The following is a 19,220-nucleotide window of genomic DNA, read 5'->3' on the forward strand; positions in this document are numbered from 1 at the left end:
ACGCTGCCTTAATCGACTGAGCTACGACTTGGTCAAAAGAGTTGAAACCGAAGTTCTACTGAACTTACTGGATCCTGCAGTCTTTCCGAGACACAAACCAGGGTTTTACACAACTCCCCCATGCACTCGAGCTATGTCAATAGGCCGTTCTCCCTCTTCGCCCTTACTTCATTACAAACAGAAATCACAATAACGTGATGCATCCTCATCACGGCCCTTGTGGATTTGTTCGGGGCTGAGAATGCCTCCTTGCGGTGTACCATTTTCGTGTCTTTTGTATTCAGAGACTGTGCCATGAAGTTTTTCTCTTGCTTCTTTGTTTATTAGACAGTTCTTGGCCCAGAAGAGCAGGATGCCTTTGACCTCTTTGTTGATGAGGCAGCAGAGAATAGCTGGGGCGCTAGCCAGTTCAAAGGCTTTTTCGAGATCCAGGAATATCAGCATTCCTGGTCTGTTTTAGGCATTTTCCACTCAAGTCTGTTGAGTGTCATTCTGTCAGTCGTCTTGGCTGCACAGCTAGGAGAGAAATAAGCCTTGGATAAGCTGGGTCTTTGGGTTTTGTGATCGCTACTATGTCTGCCCAGTTCCAAGCAGTAGATCTAGTTTGAGAAGTCCAGGATAAATTAGTTAACAAAAGGTATGCAGCATCTCCATTTGGGCCGAGGATTCTAATCATTTTATAGATTATTTTGTCGTCTGCATGGAGATGTATCTTTGGAGTTGTTCTTAGCCCAATTAAGGTTATCCAGTGTGAAAGGGGTATTAGTGTCAAAGACATCTGCACATGCTATAAGGATTCAGTGCCACATTTCTTCCTATAATCCTGTCTGCACTGCTAGTACATCAGGTGGAAGCTGATTACTGGCTGCTCTTTCTGCAAATTTGGTTGCCAGTACTTCGGCTTCCTGTTGAGGATCCTTGGGGTGTGGGACTTTGGGTATTATATTTAATTTGGGGAAATCCTTCACTTGATTTGATATCTGATTTCCTCAGGGAAATCCTTCCCTGAGGATTGCTGCCACGTCTCTCCAAGAGAGATGTTTTCATGCAGATGTGAACACCATTTCAGCACTTTTGTTCTTTAATTAACCTAGTCTCTTGATGCACATGTTCCTTGACCTCACACAGTAAGGTCCTGTTGCGGTCACTTGGCTGCTTTTTGTATAACTTCCTTGTGATGTTGATTGATTTCTTTGACACGTTCGTAATAATACCAGTGATTTTGTGGTGTCTGTGTAACACTGGATTGTACTATCCCTTCATAATACTGAACTTTCCCGAGTAACACTTCCTATTGATTGCACTTGCTAACACTTTGTTGTAACACCGGTAATTTGTATTCAATGTAATATGAACTGAAATATTGTGCAACACTGATGTTTATGCCTTGAACCAATGCTACTTTTTTCAAGGAAATGCTACACAGAGGAAAACATATTAAATAAACGCGGCCATTATCCAGTCATAGAATTAATTGATAGCAACAATGAGACAGGAAGCATTGCTGAGCTTAAGAGTTCTTCTCTAGATTTTGTTTACTTCATGACCTGTTGTTAACAAACGGAACACAAAGGATTGAGAGGCTCAGTAATTGACAAAACAGATTTATCAAGAGTTTATTTAGGACATAATTTATGATATTCACCAAACTCTAAGTCCCTACCCTAACACTGGCAATTGATCAGACTTCCCACATGGAATATATCAAAGATCACACACAGTACCTTGTGGATACTGCTTTTTGATCTCCGGCTGGGTTCACTGTTTCTCCCTCTGACCGCTTCTGATGACCGGCGGTGTCCACACTGATGCTTCGTCCCCAGCACTCTCTGATCTTGAACTACCCAACAGGGCATATATATATATACCCATTCTTTCCATGCTACCACACCTCATATCAGCTGTTTAGAAAGTAGGGGAGGGGGGGGGGATATTGCTGTTGCCAACCAAAACCATTGAGGCTTGTAAGTGCTCTGATCCCCTCATGCAAAGACACTCAAGAATTTACCATTAAGTTTGTTTGACAACTATCATACACCTCACAAGGAGGGGAAGAATAATTGTGGAAAGGTGAGGGAGGAAAGGAATGTTTCCATCACGAATGTTTGCACAACCAAACATTCAACTCTGCAGGTGGCTGATCTTTGACCTGGCAGAAGGGTAGGTCTCTGAGTGTTACAACATAGATCTATGGGTGTTACAACTCCATTAAAAATGTTTGACAAGACTATCATGATTAATATCTACTTGAAACAATCTGGCTGGGGTATAGCCAGGAAATATTTCAATTAACTCTGCAAGACTATCTGCAGGTCACCTGGGCTGACCTCTGGAGGATTCCCTGGTTATGTTAAGGGTGTCCGTTTTCTCGGTGTTACATCTGATGGACTGTTTTTTCAACTTAATTGAGTGGTTTGCTGCACTTTGAATCACTTTGACAAAATCTTGTTCTGCATTATTAATGTCTTTGGAAACAACGTAGATTCTATGCCACTCTGAGATATGGTTTTGAAATCGGTCCCATTTTGCTAAAGCTAAGTTCCAGGCTTCTGGTGGAGGTAGGGTGGGTAGATCCAACTTTAGATCAATTTGGACCCCAAAGTGGTCGCTTGTGAGTGTGGATTCAACTGACCATGTTGTTACATCTCTTAGGGAGGTTGGAACGAAGTTAAGGTCTTAACCCACCCACATCCACATCCTTGAATGTGGGTGGGTTCACTCTTGTTTTCGATTTAGATTTCTGGTAGCTGGTCTAGTAGATGTGCTATGTGAGTGCCGGCCTCATTTCTTTTGTTCGAGCCCAGTGGCAAACGATGATGGGCATTTAAATCACCACTAATTATTGTGTTTGAGATGGTCGTGAGTCCATATAACACTGAGAGATCCATTTCAGCACGTGGAGACCAGTAAACATTAAACACTTCAAGTTTGCCGTGACCTAGCTCAATGGATACTCCCATTTCCTCTGTTCCTGGACCACAATCGTGTGAGCTGGTTATGGGCTTGGAGATCAGGTCACATTTCACATAGATGACACATCCCATGACTTGCCCGTTGACCCAGGGAAGGAAGAACCCTCGATAGCCTAAGATTTTAGGTTTTAATCTGTCTTGAAGCAAGCTCTCCTGTAGTATCAGGATGTCTATGCCTTTGGTTGGTGCTGTGCATTGCAAGTGTTGCAATTTTGTGCACAACCTTTGCGCATTCCATTGCAGGGTCTTTAGTCCTCTAGGTTGTTGGAACTTGTTAATATTACCATGACATCCATGAAGTCAGAAGTTTGGAAGTTTAAATTGGAGTTGAGGATCTTGGTGTATCGACTAGAGTATGGTCCAGGACTAACCGAAACGTCGTCGTCCCTTCACCTTCTAGTGGGTGGTCTGGTCAACATCTTGGTTTACTTGAAACTGACTCATCAAGGTCGGTTTCAGAAGTACTGGACTCTATCTGTTTTAAGGAGAGTGTTTCTTGCTCTGCATTCTTGAGGGGGAGGATTTTGTTTTATTTAATTTCTTGAGCTTGTCTTCAATTGTCTTTCGAGTCTCTGTGGTTTGCTTTATACCGTGTTTCAACAGAAAACTTTCGACCAATTCCGTGACCAAGAGCTTTAGCATTGGCCAGAGGGTGTCCAGTTGTGTGGGAGCAGTACTTACTTCTGTGCTGGTTTGAGGCCTGTTTACTCCTTGGCCCTTATCAGTGGAAACTCGGACACTCTTGCCATCATTGCCCCCAAGTGTGCTACTGGATGCAATGGGCGGGTGATTACGTGGACCTGTTTTCTCTTGCCCCTCCTCCCCCCCCCCCCCCGGCCATCCTTCTGTCCTGGAATGAGGCCTTCACACCCACACCTTCACACCAAGTGGAGAGGGCCATGTGCCTCCTCCACCTGGTTTAATCTTGGTAAGCACCATGCAGTTTTTGTGGGCAGGGAAGCTGGTATGCGTTTTGGTTGGGCTTCTGCTCTGCTGTAGGTGTATTGGGGGGGGGCCGGGGTTTTGGATCTTTTTAAGCCTTTTGGGGCATCTTAACTTCCAGGCGTGGTGTGCCTTAGAGCAATTTGGGCACTTAGCTAGGACGGGTTGGTTAGCCTTTAATATATAAAGGCATGTTTTTGTGTTGTGGGGCTGACTGCAGACTCCACACCTCTATGGGCGTCGGCAGCCGTCCTTGTGATGTCCAAATCTCTGACATCTGAAGCATCTGAGGGGCTCTGGGGTGTAAGGCCTGTGTTGGAACACGCCAAGTGATGCCAAGATCAAGCCTCTCTGGAATCCGTTCTTTTACTGTCAGAAGGACCGGTCGGGGCTTCCTGTTTCATGGATTTTACCTGGCGTCTTTCTGCTAACACCATAGTTGAGCTTTTCTAAAGGAGTTAGGGCCATGTGCAATAGATAGTGGAGGACAATTATTTTCCTTATTTTGTCTTCTGGCTTGAGTTCGTTGCATTTCCTGAAATTTTAAGAATCGTTAAGGCTGTCTCATCTTTGGGCCTCATAGTATATTCGCCGCTGAGGTTTGGCTTTGCTCTGATCTTGAGTTGGGGTATTCTTTTTCAAAGTCCATTACCGTGGTGTACGAGGGCTTGGCCTCAGCATGCTGCACCTTGAAGACTGGCAGTAGAGATTTTGTCTGAATAGATGGAGTCTTTATCAGTAGAGGCATCTTTTCTTGATAGGTCTTAGTGGGGTGGCTCTTCCTGTTGGCTTTGGTCACAGTATGGTAAAAGCCCTCATTGTCGGAACTGGAGCTGGAGTGATTCTTCCTTTTATAACTGGAAGCAGCAACGTTGATTTGTACACAATTGGACTAGTGGTCCATACTTATGTCTAGATGCTAACTGTGGGATGATATGTCTGTCGTGTGAAGGTGATGCGATCACTGAGTCTGCACTGAACCACTGTAGAAATTACACTGTGTTCTCCACTTTGTCAGTGGAGTACACAGTGTAAATAAGGGAAGACTGAGGTGAAGAGCAGGTAAGAGAAAAAGGTAATTTCTAGAAGGTAAGTGTAAGACGAAACGTAAAAATTGGATGAAAGGTACGAATGAGATAAGTGTAATAATAGAATGAAGGAAGAACAGGTTAAGGCAAGAATAAGAGGAGGGGGTAAGAAAATAAAAAAGGGGTCGGCTTAAGTCAGGTCACGTTTGTTAGGAAGGTTAGACCATTTAGTACTGTGAGAAGGAAGAGTCAACAGCAATAAAGCCAAGACTAAGGTTAATTTTGGGTAGGTTGTGTATCAGAGCCGACCTGACAAGACGGCGTCTTAGAAGAGTAGAGACAATAAATATTATTTTAGAAGACCAATCAATAGGATGATTAGAGTTCTTAACATGAGAGAAGAGAGCATTGTTTGTTTGCAGACTTAACCCTTCTTTTGTGTTCCTTAAGTCTGTCATTAAGTGTGCGGCCAGTTTACTCAAAGTATTGGAGAGGACAAGACGAACAGGAACTAGAGTAGACACCAGCACCAGTAGAAACAGGAGGAGCAGTGTGAACCAGCTTACTAAGAGGAGTGTTAGTTTGACGAAAGGCGAGCTTTATGTCAAAAGGACGAAGAGAATTAGTGAGATTTTGGAGTTCAGATATGAAGGGAAGGCAGAGCACACTGGTACTAGTGTTGGCTGTAAGTTTGAGGTGAAAGAAATTTCGTTTAGCTTGAGAAGAGGCACAGTTAATAAAATGTAAGGGGTACCCACGCGAGAGAAAGATTTTTAAATAAAGGAAATTTCAGAATCAAGAAACTGAAGGTCACTGATGGAAGAAGAGAAACGAGGATACTTTTCTTAACAGAAAGACGATGGTAGAAGAAGAAGTGAATGTGCATGCCACTATGCAAGGGTTTGCGGTAGACAGATAATTATTATTATTAACATCTTTATTAACAAAATTAATTACAATTTTGTCTATTCTGAGGAGTTAAATTAAGTCTTATTAAAGTAAGGATAATTCTGGTTTTCATTGTCACACAGAACAGAGGGTCATACACAAGACAATAGGTCAAAACTGTAGGCTGAAGCACATATATATCATATTTACAATCAATGATTTAAGGTATGAATATGTAAAAACAACGGTAGACAGAGAAAGTGAGCCCGGACACAGAGCTGTGAACATAAAGAGATGATGCTTGAGAGAACATGTGGACACGTATGTGTAAGATTTTATTTAAAGAGAACATGGACATGTTTTAATCTGAATCAGTAATATTGTTCAAAGGACTCGTGAACATAACAGTTTGTCATGTAATTATTTGTCTTAGAAGGTTTTTCTAAAGAAACTTTGAGATGTAACACAAAGAAAACTGAACTAGTCTAGTCTGTTTCTACATAAAGCAGTCATTATAAGACACGATACAGAAAGATTGTCTTAGTAATTTTGTTACTTCATAAAGCAGTATTTATTGTTAGTTACGATACAGAAAAATTACATTAGTCTTATTTTGTTGGATAAAGTTGGTTTTTTCTTCTGATTTTTTTGTACATAACAAAGTTAGTTATGTCTTAGATTTGATTTAGTGAGAGTTCAAGATGAAACTGCGAACATAAAAAAGTAATGTTCAGATATGAAACAGAAAGATTGTCTGAGAACGTTTTTGTTGTAGAGAATGAGAGATAAAGATTGTCTTAGTAAGTTTTTGTTATAAAGAATGTGACAGAAAGTTTGCCTAATTTTTGTTGTTGCTACATAAGGTTAGTTAGAAATGTTGCAGAAAGATCTGTGACGTGTAAGTTTGTTGTTACATAAAGAATAGCGTTAGTTTAGTTAGCAAAATATTTGTCTCTGTATGTTTTGTTGTTACTACATAAAACAGGAATACTAGTTAAGATTTCATAAAGAATTTTTTTTTTTCGATTTTTTGCTCTAGAGAATGTGGAAGGTAGATTGTCTTGTTAAGTGTTGTTGTTAAAGTTAGTTACGTTACAGAAAGATTTGTCTTAGTAAAGTGAGGGATGTTTGGGTTTTGTCCGAGAGATAGAGAGAGGATGTCTCAGCAAAGTGACAGAGTTTGTCTTAGTAAAAAATGTCATAGGAACATGTTCCATAAAGAAAGAAAGAAAGAAAGAAAGAAAGAAAGATGTGGCACAGAAAATGGTGTGTCATAGCAAATTTTGTTACAGGTACACAGATGTAATGCAGAAAAGATATAGTAAAATTTTGTTACAGAAATGAATTGACGTGAACTGACAATTCGTCTTAGTGATTGTTTATATTATAGAAACGTACTGACATAGAAAATTAGTTTTAATAAATGCTTATGATACAGAAAAGCATTGACATGGAAAAGTTGTCCTTGTAAATGTTTGTGTTTTAGAAACGTATTAATAGAGAAAATGTCTTAGTAAACATTCGTGTTACAGGAGCAGAAAAGTAATACAGAAAAGGCATATCGTTTTTGTTGGTGTGGAACTGGTGTGTGGATGGGTAGAGAATGCTTTAGCAACACGGACTCTTTATGTGCTACGGCTCTCACAGTGTGGAAGGAGTTCTTGGTGGATGTGTTAAGGAGTCTCGCCAGGTGGAGAGTGCCCTCACTCACCAACTCATTCTCCATTAAAGATAATACCTTTTGTAAGTATGTGGAATATCGTACATAAACGAATGTAATGGACAATTACATAGTAGAATTTGGTACTATTCACTTTATAATTTCCAAATAATTTTTTTCAAATCAAACTCAAATATTCCTAGGCTTAATACGGCGCATATATGAACCATATTAGGGCTCAGATAGCGACGTGTGTTAGACTTAGGAAGGTCACGTTAGGTTAAGGTACCTTTGCAACATCAGTCTTAAACTTTTCCGGTTTGTCTAAATTCAGTAGTACCAATCTTACTTTATAATTGACTTTTACGTCAATATATGTACGATGGTCATCATCGTTACTATAATTACTATCTCAACAGGAGGAGGGGCTACACCGAGAAGAAGAAATTCTAGGTGGATGTGTCAGGGGTCTCTCTAGGTGCCGAGAGAGTTAACCCATTGTCAGCATTTGAAAGTGGAGAAGGAATGATACACCTCCACTTGTGGAGCCGAGAAGCGTCGCCGGCACCAAATGCTTCCTATTACCCCAGATGCTTGTGTAAAGTACACACAGCCTGTGTACATAATCTGTGGTTTTTGACTCCAGAATAAAAACCACAGATTTTGATGTCAAAGCTGCTACAGTGACCGAGGAAACTGACTGGGATAGTTAGGTAGGCTAGTGACTGCAGGAGCAGTAACCCTGCGTAAGGACCCTGGGAAGTTACTCAGGGTATAGGGAATAGGGTAGAGACCCAGGTTAGAGACCTCTAAAACAGTTAGTCAAGTACTTACCAGAGCGTTCAGTTTGGCCGTCTTATACAACTTCTGAACCTAGAAAAAAATGTCGAATTAAAAAATTACGTAAAATCTGATGTTTACAACACGACTGGCACTTTTGGCGCTACTTACAACTCAGGCACTAATGATACTCCTAGCACCACAGGCACTAATGATACTCCTAGCACCACAGACACTAATGATACTCCTAGCACCACAGACACTAATGATACTCCTAGCACCACAGACACTAATGATACTCCTAGCACCACAGACACTAATGATACTCCTAGCACCACAGGCACTAATGATACTCCTAGCACCAGAGGCACTACTGACGCTCCTAGCACCACAGGCACTCTTGATACTCCTAGCACCACAGACACTAATGATACTCCTAGACCACAGACACTAATGATACTCCTAGCACCACAGACACTAATGATACTCCTAGCACCACAGACACTAATGATACTCCTAGCACCACAGGCACTAATGATACTCCTAGCACCAGAGGCACTACTGACGCTCCTAGCACCACAGGCACTCTTGATACTCCTAGCACCACAGGACCTAATGAAACTTCTAGCACCAAAGGCTCTCCTGATAATCCTAGCACCACAGGCACTCCTGATACTCCTAGCACCACAGACACTAGTGATACTCCTAGCACCACAGGCACTCCTGATACTCCTAGCACCACAGGCAATCCTGATACTCCTAGCATCACAGGCACTCCTGGTACTCCTTGCACCACAGGCACTCCTGATTCTCCTAGCACCACAGGCACTCCTGATACTTCTAGCACCACAGGCACTCCTGATACTCCTAGCACCACAGGAACTAATGATACTCCTAGCACCACAGGCTCTCCTGATACTCCTAGCACCACAGGCACTCCTGATACTCCTAGCACCACAGGCACTAATGATACTCCTAGCGCCACAGGTACTAATGATACTCCTAGCACCACAGGTACTTCTGATACTCCTAGCACCACAGTCAATAATGATACTCCTAGCACCACAGTCAATAATGATACTCCTAACACCACAGTCAATAATGATACTCCTAGCACCACAGGAACTAGTGATACTCCTAGCACCACAGTCAATAATGATACTCCTAGCACCACAGGAACTAAAGATACTCCTAACACCACAGTCAATAATGATACTCCTAGCACCACAGGTACTTCTGATACTCCTAGCACCACAGTCAATAATGATACTCCTAGCATTACAGGCATACTAATGAGTAGAGTAAAGTAATTTATATAATGCATCTTAATAAGCTAACTTGCATTGTGCAAAAATATATTGCACCTTAATACATTTATTAGTTACATCAGTACTTGTCACGAATCCCTACGTTCCCAATTAATTGCCTGTAAATGAAATACTTTAAGCTCGAGATCACTTTAAGTGCTCTGCGCATGCGAATCCGAGAGCGAGGGAAGAAGAATACGCCATACTTAGAAGCGTGAGCGCGACCACCTGCAGATCCACCTGATAAACTTTCGTCTAGGAGTTTGCTATTTAGCTGGCCCTTTTTCCGATATTCCCAATTGCGAGTGCCAGGGTGCAGGAGCGACACCATTGACGGCTGGATATCGGCTCAAAGAGTGTAATGTAAAATCATCAAATTAAGGTTTGATTAAGTATGCCAGAATCATGCTTGGGATATATAAATCTTTTCGCATGTAACCCCCCATTTTGGATGAGAGAAGTTGACTCATAGTACAGTCCCTTTATTATTCAATGTAATATTAATTTAGAACATCCATAAGCCACTAGTTCATGAAGTTAACATCAAATCACTCGCTTTACCCAGTTTCCACTATTCCGTCAAAAAGTGGTGGTCCTTCGTAGCTATCAAAATAGTATCAATTTAAATGATTTACATGAGTCAAGCTTTCCCACACTAACTGATACTCCTAGCATCACAAGCACTAATGATACTCCTAGCACCACAGGCACTAATGATACTCCTAGCACCACAGGCACTAATGATACTCCTAGCATCACAAGCACTAATGATACTTCTAGCACCACAGGCACTAATGATACTCCTAGCACCACAGGCACTACTGATACTCCTAGCACCACAGGCACTACTGATACTCCTAGCACCACAGGCACTAATGATACGCCTAGCATCACAAGCACTAATGATACTCCTAGCTCCACAGGCACTAATGATACTCCTAGCATCACAAGCACTAATGATACTCCTTGCTCCACATGCACTAATGATACTCCTAGCACCACAGGCACTCCTGATACTCCAAGCACCAAAGGCACTGCTGATACTCCTAGCACCACAGGCACTAGTGATACTTCTAGCGGCAAAGTTACTCCTGTTACTCCCAGCACCACAGGCACTTCTGATACTCCTAGCACCACAGGCACTCCTGATACTCCTAGCACCACAGGCACTAGTGATACTCCTAGCACCACAGGCACTACTGATACTTCTAGCGGCAAAGTTACTCCTGATACTCATAGAATCACAGGCACTACTGATACTCCTAGCACCACAGGCACTACTGATACTCCTAGCACCACAGTTAGTCCTGATACTCCAAGCACAACAGGCACTCCTGATGCTCCTAGCACCACAGGCACTCCTGATACTCCAAGCACCACAGGCACTCCTGATACTACTAGCACCACAGTTACTCCTGATACTCCTAGCACCACAGGCACTACTGATACTCCTAGCACCCCAGGCACTTCTGATACTCCTAGCACAACAGGCACTAATGATACTCCGAGCACAACAGGCACTAATGACACTCCTAGCAACACAGGACCTAATTATACTCCAAGCACCAAAGGCTCACCTGCTAATCCTAGCACCACAGGCACTCCTGATTCTCCTAGCACCACATTCACTCCTGATACTCCTGGCACCACAGGCACTCCTGATACTCCTAGCACCACAGGCACTAGTGATACTCCTAGCACCACAGGCACTACTGATACTCCTAGCACCACAGGCACTCCTGATACTCCTAGCCCAACAGGCTCTCCTGATACGCCTAGCATCACAGGCACTAATGATACTCCTAGTACCACAGGCACTAATGATACTCCTAGCACCACAAGCACTCCTGATACTCCTAGCACCACAGTCACTCCTGATTCTCCTAGCACCACAGGCACTACTGATTCACCTAGCACCACAGGCAATCCTGATACTCCTAGCACCAAAGGCACTCCTGGTACTCCTAGCACCACAGGCTCTCCTGATACTCCAAGCATCACAAGCACTAATGATACTCCTAGCTCCACAGGCACTAATGATACTCCTAGCATCACAAGCACTAATGATACTCCTAGATCCACAGGCACTAATGATACTCCTAGCACTACGGGCACTAATGATACTCCAAGCATCACAAGCACTAATGATACTCCTAGCTCCACAGGCACTAATGATACTCCTAGCATCACAAGCACTAATGATACTCCTAGATCCACAGGCACTAATGATACTCCTAGCACTACGGGCACTCCTGATACTCCAAACACCACAGGCACTAATGATACTCCAAGTACCACAGTTCCTCCTGATTCTCCAAGCACCGCAGGCACTAATGATGCTCCTAGCACCACAGGCACTCCTGATACTCCAAGCACCAAAGGCACTCCTGATATTCCTAGCACCACAGGCACTTCTGCCACTCCAAGTACAACAGTTCCTCCTGATACTCCAAGCACCACAGGCACTCCGGATACTACTAGCAACACAGACACTCCTGATACTCCTAGCACCACCACAGACACTACTGATACTCCTAGCACCACAGGCACTAATGATACTCCTAGCACCACAGGCACTAATGATACTCCTAGCACCACAGGCTCTCCTGATACTCCTAGCACCACAGTCACTCCTGATTCTCCTAGCACCACAGGCTCTCCTGAGACTCCTAGCACCAAAGGCACTCCTGATACTCCTTGCACCACAGGCACTTCTGATACTCCTTGCAACACTGGCACTTCTGAGACTCCTAGCACCACAGGCACTCCGGATACTACTAGCAACACAGACACTCCTGATACTCCTAGCACAACAAGGCATTCCTGATACTACTAGCACCACAGACATTCCTGATACTCCAAGCACAAAATGCACTCCTGATACTCCTAGCACCACAGGCACTAGTGATACTCCTAACACCACAGGCACTACTGATACTCCTAGCACCACAGGCACTACTGATACGTCTAGCACCACAGTTACTCCTGATACTCCTAGCACCACAGGCACTCCTGATACTCCTAACACCACAGGCACTCCTGATACTCCAAGCACCACAGGCACTCCTGATACTACTAGCACCACAGTTACTTCTGATACTCCTAGCACCACAGGCACTACTGATACTCCTAGCACCCCAGGCACTTCTGATACTCCTAGCACAACAGGCACTAATGATACTCCGAGCACAACAGGCACTCATTATACTCCTAGCAACACAGGCACTCCTGATACTCCTAGCACCACTATCACTCCTGATACTACCAGCACCACAGGCACTACTGATACTCCTAGCATCACAAGACCTAATGATACTCCTAGCACCAAAGGCTCACCTGCTAATCCTAGCACCACAGGCACTCCTGATACTCCTAGCAAGACAGGCACTCCTAATACTCCAAGCACAACAGGCACTAGTGATACTCCTAGCACCACCGGCACTACTGATACTCCTAGCACCACAGGCACTGCTGATACTCCTAGCACCACAGGACCTAATGAAACTTCTAGCTCCAAAGGCTCTCCTTATAATCCTAGCACCACAGGCACTCCTGATTTTCCTAGCACCACAGGCACTCCTGATACTCCTAGCACCACAGGCACTCCTGATGCTCCTAGCACCACAGACACTAGTGATACTCCTAGCACCACAGGCACTACTGATACTCCTAGCACCACAGGCACTCCTGATACTCCTAGCCCAACAGGCTCTCCTGATACGCCTAGCATCACATGCACTAATGATACTCTTAGCACCACAGGCACTAATGATACTCCTAGCACCACAGGCTCTCCTGATACTCCAAGCACCACAGTCACTCCTGATTCTCCTAGCACCAAAGGCTCTCCTGAGACTCGTAGCACCACAGGCACTCCTGATTCTCCTAGCATCACAGGCACTCCTGTTACTCCTAGCACCACAGGTACTAATGATACTCCTAGCACCACAGGCACTAATGATACTCCTAGCACCAAAGGCACTCCTGATACTCCTAGCACCACAGGCACTAATGATACTCCTAGCACTCAGGCTCTTCTGATACTCCTAGCACCACAGGCACTCCTGGTTCTCCCAGCACCACAGGCACTACTGATACTCCTAGCACCACAGGCACTAATGATGCTCCTAGCACCACAGGCACTCCTGATACTCCTAGCACCACAGGAACTAATGCTACTCCTAACACCACAGGCACTACTGATACTCCTAGCACCACAGGTACTACTGATACTCCTAGCACCACAGGTACTGCTGATACTCCTACCACCACAGGCACTCCTGATACTCCTAACACAACAGGAACTAATGATACTCCTAGCATCACAGGCACTCCTTTCACTCCTAGCACCACAGGCTCTCCTGATACTCCTAGCACCACAGGCACACCTGATTCTCCTAGCATCACAGGCACTCCTGTTACTCCTAGCACCACTGGTACCAATGATACTCCTAGTACCACAGGCATTAATGATACTCTTAGCACCAAAGGCACTCTTGATACTCCTAGCACCACAGGCACTAATGATACTCCTGGCACCACAGGCTCTCCTGATACTCCTAGCACCATAGGCACTAATGATACTCCTAGCGCCACAGGTACTAATGATACTCCTAGCACCACAGGTACTTCTGATACTCCTAGCACCACAGGCACTCCTGACACTCCTAGCACCACAGGCACTAGTGATACTCCAAGCACCACAGGCACTACAGATACTCCTAGCACCACAGGCACTCCTGATACTCCTAGCACCACAGGACCTAATGAAACTTCTAGCTCCAAAGGCTCTCCTTATAATCCTAGCACCACAGGCACTCCTGATTTTCCTAGCACCACAGGCACTCCTGATACTCCTAGCACCACAAGCACTACTTTTACTCCTAGCACCACAGGCACTACTGATAATCCTAGCCCAACAGGCTCTACTGATACGCCTAGCTTCACAGGCACTAATGATTCCCCTAGCACCACAGGCACTAATGATACTCCTAGCACCACAGGCTCTCCTGATACTCCTAGCACCACAGTAACTCCTGATTCTCCTAGCACCACAGGCACTACTGATTCACCTAGCACCACAGGCACTAATGATGCTCCTAGCACCACAGGCACTCCTGATACTCCTAGCACCACAGGAACTACTGATACTCCTAGCACCACAGGTACTGCTGATACTCCCAGCACCACAGGCACTCATGATACTCTTAGCACAACAGGAACTAATGATTCTCCTAGCACCACAGGCACTAACGATAATCCTAGCATCACAGGCACTCCTGGCACTCCTAGCACCACAGGCTCTCTTGATACTCCTAGCACCACAGGCACTCCTGATTCTCCTAGCATCACAAGCACTCCTGTTACTCCTAGCACAACAGGTACTACTGATACTCCTAGCACCACAGGCTCTCCTGATACTCATAGCACCACAGTCACTACTGATTCACCTAGCACCACAGGCAATACTGATTCTCCTATCACCAAAGGCACTCCTGATACGCCTAGCACCACAGGCACTCCTGATTCTCCTAGCATCACAGGCACTCCTGTTACTCCTAGCACAACAGGTACTAATGATACTCCTAGCACCACAGGCACTAATGATAATCCTAGCACCACAGGCACTAATGATGCTACTAGCACCAGAGGCACTCCTGATACTCCAAACACCACAGGAACTAATGATACTCCTAGCACCACAGGCACTACTGATACTCCTAGCACCACAGGTACTACTGATACTCCTAGCACCACAGACACTCTTGATACTACAAGCACCAGAGGTACTACTGATACTCCTAGCACCACAGGCTCTATTGTTACTTCTAGCGCCACAGGCTCTCTTGATACTCCTAGTACCACAGGCACTAATGATACTCCTAGTACCACAGGCACTAATGATACTTCTAGCACCACAGGCACTAACGTTACTCCTAGCATCACAAGCACTCCTGATACTGCTAGCACCAAAGGCACTAATGATACTCCTAGCACCACAGGCACTCCTGATACTCCTAGCACCACAGGCACTACTGATACTCCTAGCACCACAGGTTCTCCTGATACTCCTAGCATCACAGGCACTAATGATACTCCTAGCACCACAGGCACTAATGATACTTCTAGCACCACAGGCACTCCTGATACTCCTAGCACTACATGCACTAATGATACTCCTAGCACCCCAGTCACTTCTGATACTCCTAGCACAACAGGCACTAATGAAACTCCTAGCAACACAGTCACTCCTGATACTCCTAGCACTACTATCACTCCTAATACTACTAGCACCACAGACACTACTGATACTCCTAGCACCACAGGCACTACTGATACTCCTAGCACCACAGGCACTAATGATACTCCTAGCACCACAGGCACTAGTGATACTCCGAGCACAATAGGCAAGGCACTAATGATACTCCTAGCAACACAGGCATTCCTGATGCTTCTGGCACCACAGACACTAAAGATGCTCCGAGCACAACAGGAAGTAATAACACTCCTAGCACCACAGCACTACAGATACTCCTAGCACCACAGGCATTACTGATATTCCTAGCACCACAGCACTACAGATACTCCTAGCACCACAGGCATTACTTATACTCCTAGCACCACAGGCACTAGTGATACTCCTAACACCACAGGCACTACTGATACTCCTAGCACCACAGGCACTTCTGACACTCCTAGCACCACAGGCACTCCTGATACTCCTAGCACCACAGGCACTCCTGATACTCCTAGCACCACAGGCACTAGTGATACTCCTAACACCACAGGCACTACTGATACTTCTAGCACCACAGTTACTCCAGATACTCATAGCACCACAGGAACTAGTGATACTCCTAGCACCACAGGCACTAATGATACTCCTAGCACAACAGGCACTACTGATACTCCTAGCACCACAGGCACTAATGATACTACTACCACCACAGTTACTCCTGATACTCCTAGCACCACAGGCATTATTGATACTCCTAGCTACCAAGCACTTCTGATACTCCTAGCATAACAGGCACTAATGATACGCCGAGCACAACAGACACTAATGATACTCCTAGCAACACAGGCACTCCTGATACTCCAAGCACCATTATCACTCCTGATACTCCTAGCACTACAGGCACTCCTGATGCTCCTAGCACCACAGACACTAATGATACTCCTAGCACCACAGGCACTACTGTTACTCCTAGCACCACAGGCACTACTGACACTCCTAGCCCAACAGGCTCTCCTGATACGCCTAGCATCACATGCACTAATGATACTCCTAGCACCACAGGCACTAATGATACTCCTAGCACCACAGGCTCTCCTGACACTCCTAGCACCACAGTAACTCCTGATTCTCCTAGCACCACAGGCACTACTGATTCACCTAGCACCACAGGCAATCCTGATACTCCTAGCACTAAAGACACTCCTGGTATTCCTAGCACCACAGGCTCTCCTGATACTCCTAGCACCACAGGCACTAATGATGCTCCTAGCACCACAGGCACTCCTGATACTCTTAGCACAACACGAACTAATGATACTCCTAGCACCACAGGCACTAACGATAATCCTAGCATCACATGCACTCCTGGCACTACTAGCACCACAGGCTCTCTTGATACTCCTAGCACCACAGGCACTCCTGATTCTCCTAGCATCACAGGCACTCCTGTTACTCCTAGCACCACAGGTACTAATGATACTCCTAGCACCAAAGGCACTCCTGATACTCCTAGCACCACAGGTACTACTGATACTCCTTGCACCGCACGCTCTCCTGATACTCATAGCACCACAGTCACTACTGATTCTCCTATCACCAAAGGCACTCCTGATACGCCTAGCACCACAGGCTCTCCTGATACCCCTAGCACCACAGGCACTCCTGATACTCCGAGCACCACAGGCACTAATGATAATCCTAGCACCACAGGCACTAATGATAATCCTAGCACCACAGGCACTAATGATGCTACTAACACCAGAGGCACTCCTGATACTCCTAACACCACAGGAACTAATGATACTCCTAGCACCACAGGCACTACTGATACTCTTAGCACCACAGGTACTACTGATACTCCTAGCACCACAGGTACTATTGATACTCCTAGCACCACAGGCACTAACGATACTCCTATCATCACAGGCACTCCTGGTACTCCTAGCCCCACAGGCTCTCCTGATACTCCTAGCAAAACAACCACTCCTGATTGTCCTAGCATCACAGGCACTCCTGATACTCCCAGCACCACAGGTACTAATGATACTGCTAGCACCACAGGCACTCTTTATACTCCTAGCACCACATGCACTCCTGATACTCCTAGCACCACAGGTACTACTGATACTCCTAGCACCACAGACACTCCTGATACTCCTAGCACCACAGGTACTACTGATACTCTTAGCACCACAGGCACTAAGGATACTCCTAGCAACACAGGTACTACTGATACTCTTAGCACCACAGGCACTAAGGATACTCCTAGCACCACAGTAACTACTGATACTCCTAGCACCACAGGCACTCTTGATACTCCTAGTACCAGATGTACTACTGATACTCTTAGCACGTCAGGAACTCAAGATACTCCTAGCACAAGATTGTACTACTGATACTCCTAGCACCACAGGCTCTATTGTTACTTCTAGCACCACAGGCTCTCTTGATACTCCTAGTACCACAGGCACTAATGATACTCCTAACACCACACGCACTAACGTTACTCCTAGCATACAATCACTCCTGATACTGCTAGCACCACAGGCTCTCTTGATACTCCTAGTACCACAGGCACTAATGATACTCCTAGTACCACAGGCACTAATGATACTCCTAACACCACAGGCACTAACGTTACTCCTAGCATACAATCACTCCTGATACTGCAAGCACCAAAGGCAGTAATGATACTCCTAGCATCACCGGCACTAATGATACTCCTAGCACCACAGGCACTAATGATACTTCTAGCACCACAGGCACTCCTGATACTCCTAGCACTACAGGCACTAATGATACTCCTAGCACCCCAGTCACTTCTGATACTCCTTGCACAACAGGCACTAATGATACTCCTAGCTACACAGTCACTCCTGATACTCCTAGCACCACTATCACTCCTAATACTACTAGCACCACAGGCACTCCTGATGCTTCTAGCACCACAGACACTAAAGATGCTCCGAGCACAACAGGAAGATAATAATACTCCTAGCACCACAGGCACTACTGGTACTCCTAGCACCACAGGCATTACTTATACTCCTAGCACCACAGACACTCCTGATACTCCTAGCACAAAAGGCACTCCTGATACTACTAGCATCACAGACACTTCTGATACTCCTAGCACCACTGGCACTACTGATACTGCTAGCACCACAGGTACTACTGATACTCCCAACACCTCAGGCACTTCTGATACTCCTAGCACCACAGGCACTCCTGATACTCCTAGCACCACAGTCACTAGTGATACTCCTAACACCACTGGCACTACTGATACTCCTAGCACCACAGGCACTACTGATACTTCTAGCACCACAGTTACTCCTGATACTCCTAGCACCACAGGCACTAGTGATACTCCTAGCACCACAGGCACTAATGATACTCCTAGCA

At 45.2% G+C, this 19,220-nt stretch overlaps 2 protein-coding genes across 2 annotated transcripts in view; both read left to right on the forward strand.

Annotated features, from left to right (window-relative positions):
• The first annotated feature begins 10,028 nt into the window (after positions 1–10,028).
• On the forward strand, positions 10,029–18,211 carry LOC138364458 (mucin-2-like). Its single transcript, XM_069324095.1, has 9 exons — positions 10,029–10,048; positions 10,223–11,382; positions 11,797–12,123; positions 12,386–13,177; positions 13,340–13,501; positions 13,636–14,553; positions 14,689–15,606; positions 16,959–17,525; positions 17,661–18,211. The coding sequence occupies exons 1-9, from the start codon at positions 10,029–10,031 to the stop codon at positions 18,209–18,211; spliced, it is 5,415 nt and encodes a 1,804-aa protein (XP_069180196.1).
• Positions 18,212–18,775: 564 nt separating this feature from the next.
• Positions 18,776–19,220, forward strand: part of LOC138364459 (mucin-12-like) — a 44,083-nt gene continuing 43,638 nt past the window's right edge. The window contains exon 1 of the mRNA XM_069324096.1: positions 18,776–19,178. Within this exon, the coding sequence (XP_069180197.1) occupies positions 18,776–19,178 (403 nt within the window). The remainder of the gene's footprint in view (positions 19,179–19,220) is intronic.

The sequence above is a fragment of the Procambarus clarkii genome, chromosome 13 (assembly GCF_040958095.1).
Source record: "Procambarus clarkii isolate CNS0578487 chromosome 13, FALCON_Pclarkii_2.0, whole genome shotgun sequence".
Lineage (NCBI taxonomy): Eukaryota > Metazoa > Arthropoda > Malacostraca > Decapoda > Cambaridae > Procambarus > Procambarus clarkii.

Bases quoted from the DNA above. Each gene is read 5' to 3' on its own strand.
- LOC138364458 (XM_069324095.1), top strand. From the start codon at position 10,029: ATGAGAGAAGTTGACTCATA. The intron at 10,049-10,222 runs GTACAGTCCCTT...ACATGAGTCAAG, and splicing joins ATGAGAGAAGTTGACTCATA to CTTTCCCACACTAACTGATA. The intron at 13,502-13,635 runs GTACTAATGATA...CTAGCACCACAG, and splicing joins TGTTACTCCTAGCACCACAG to GCACTCCTGGTTCTCCCAGC.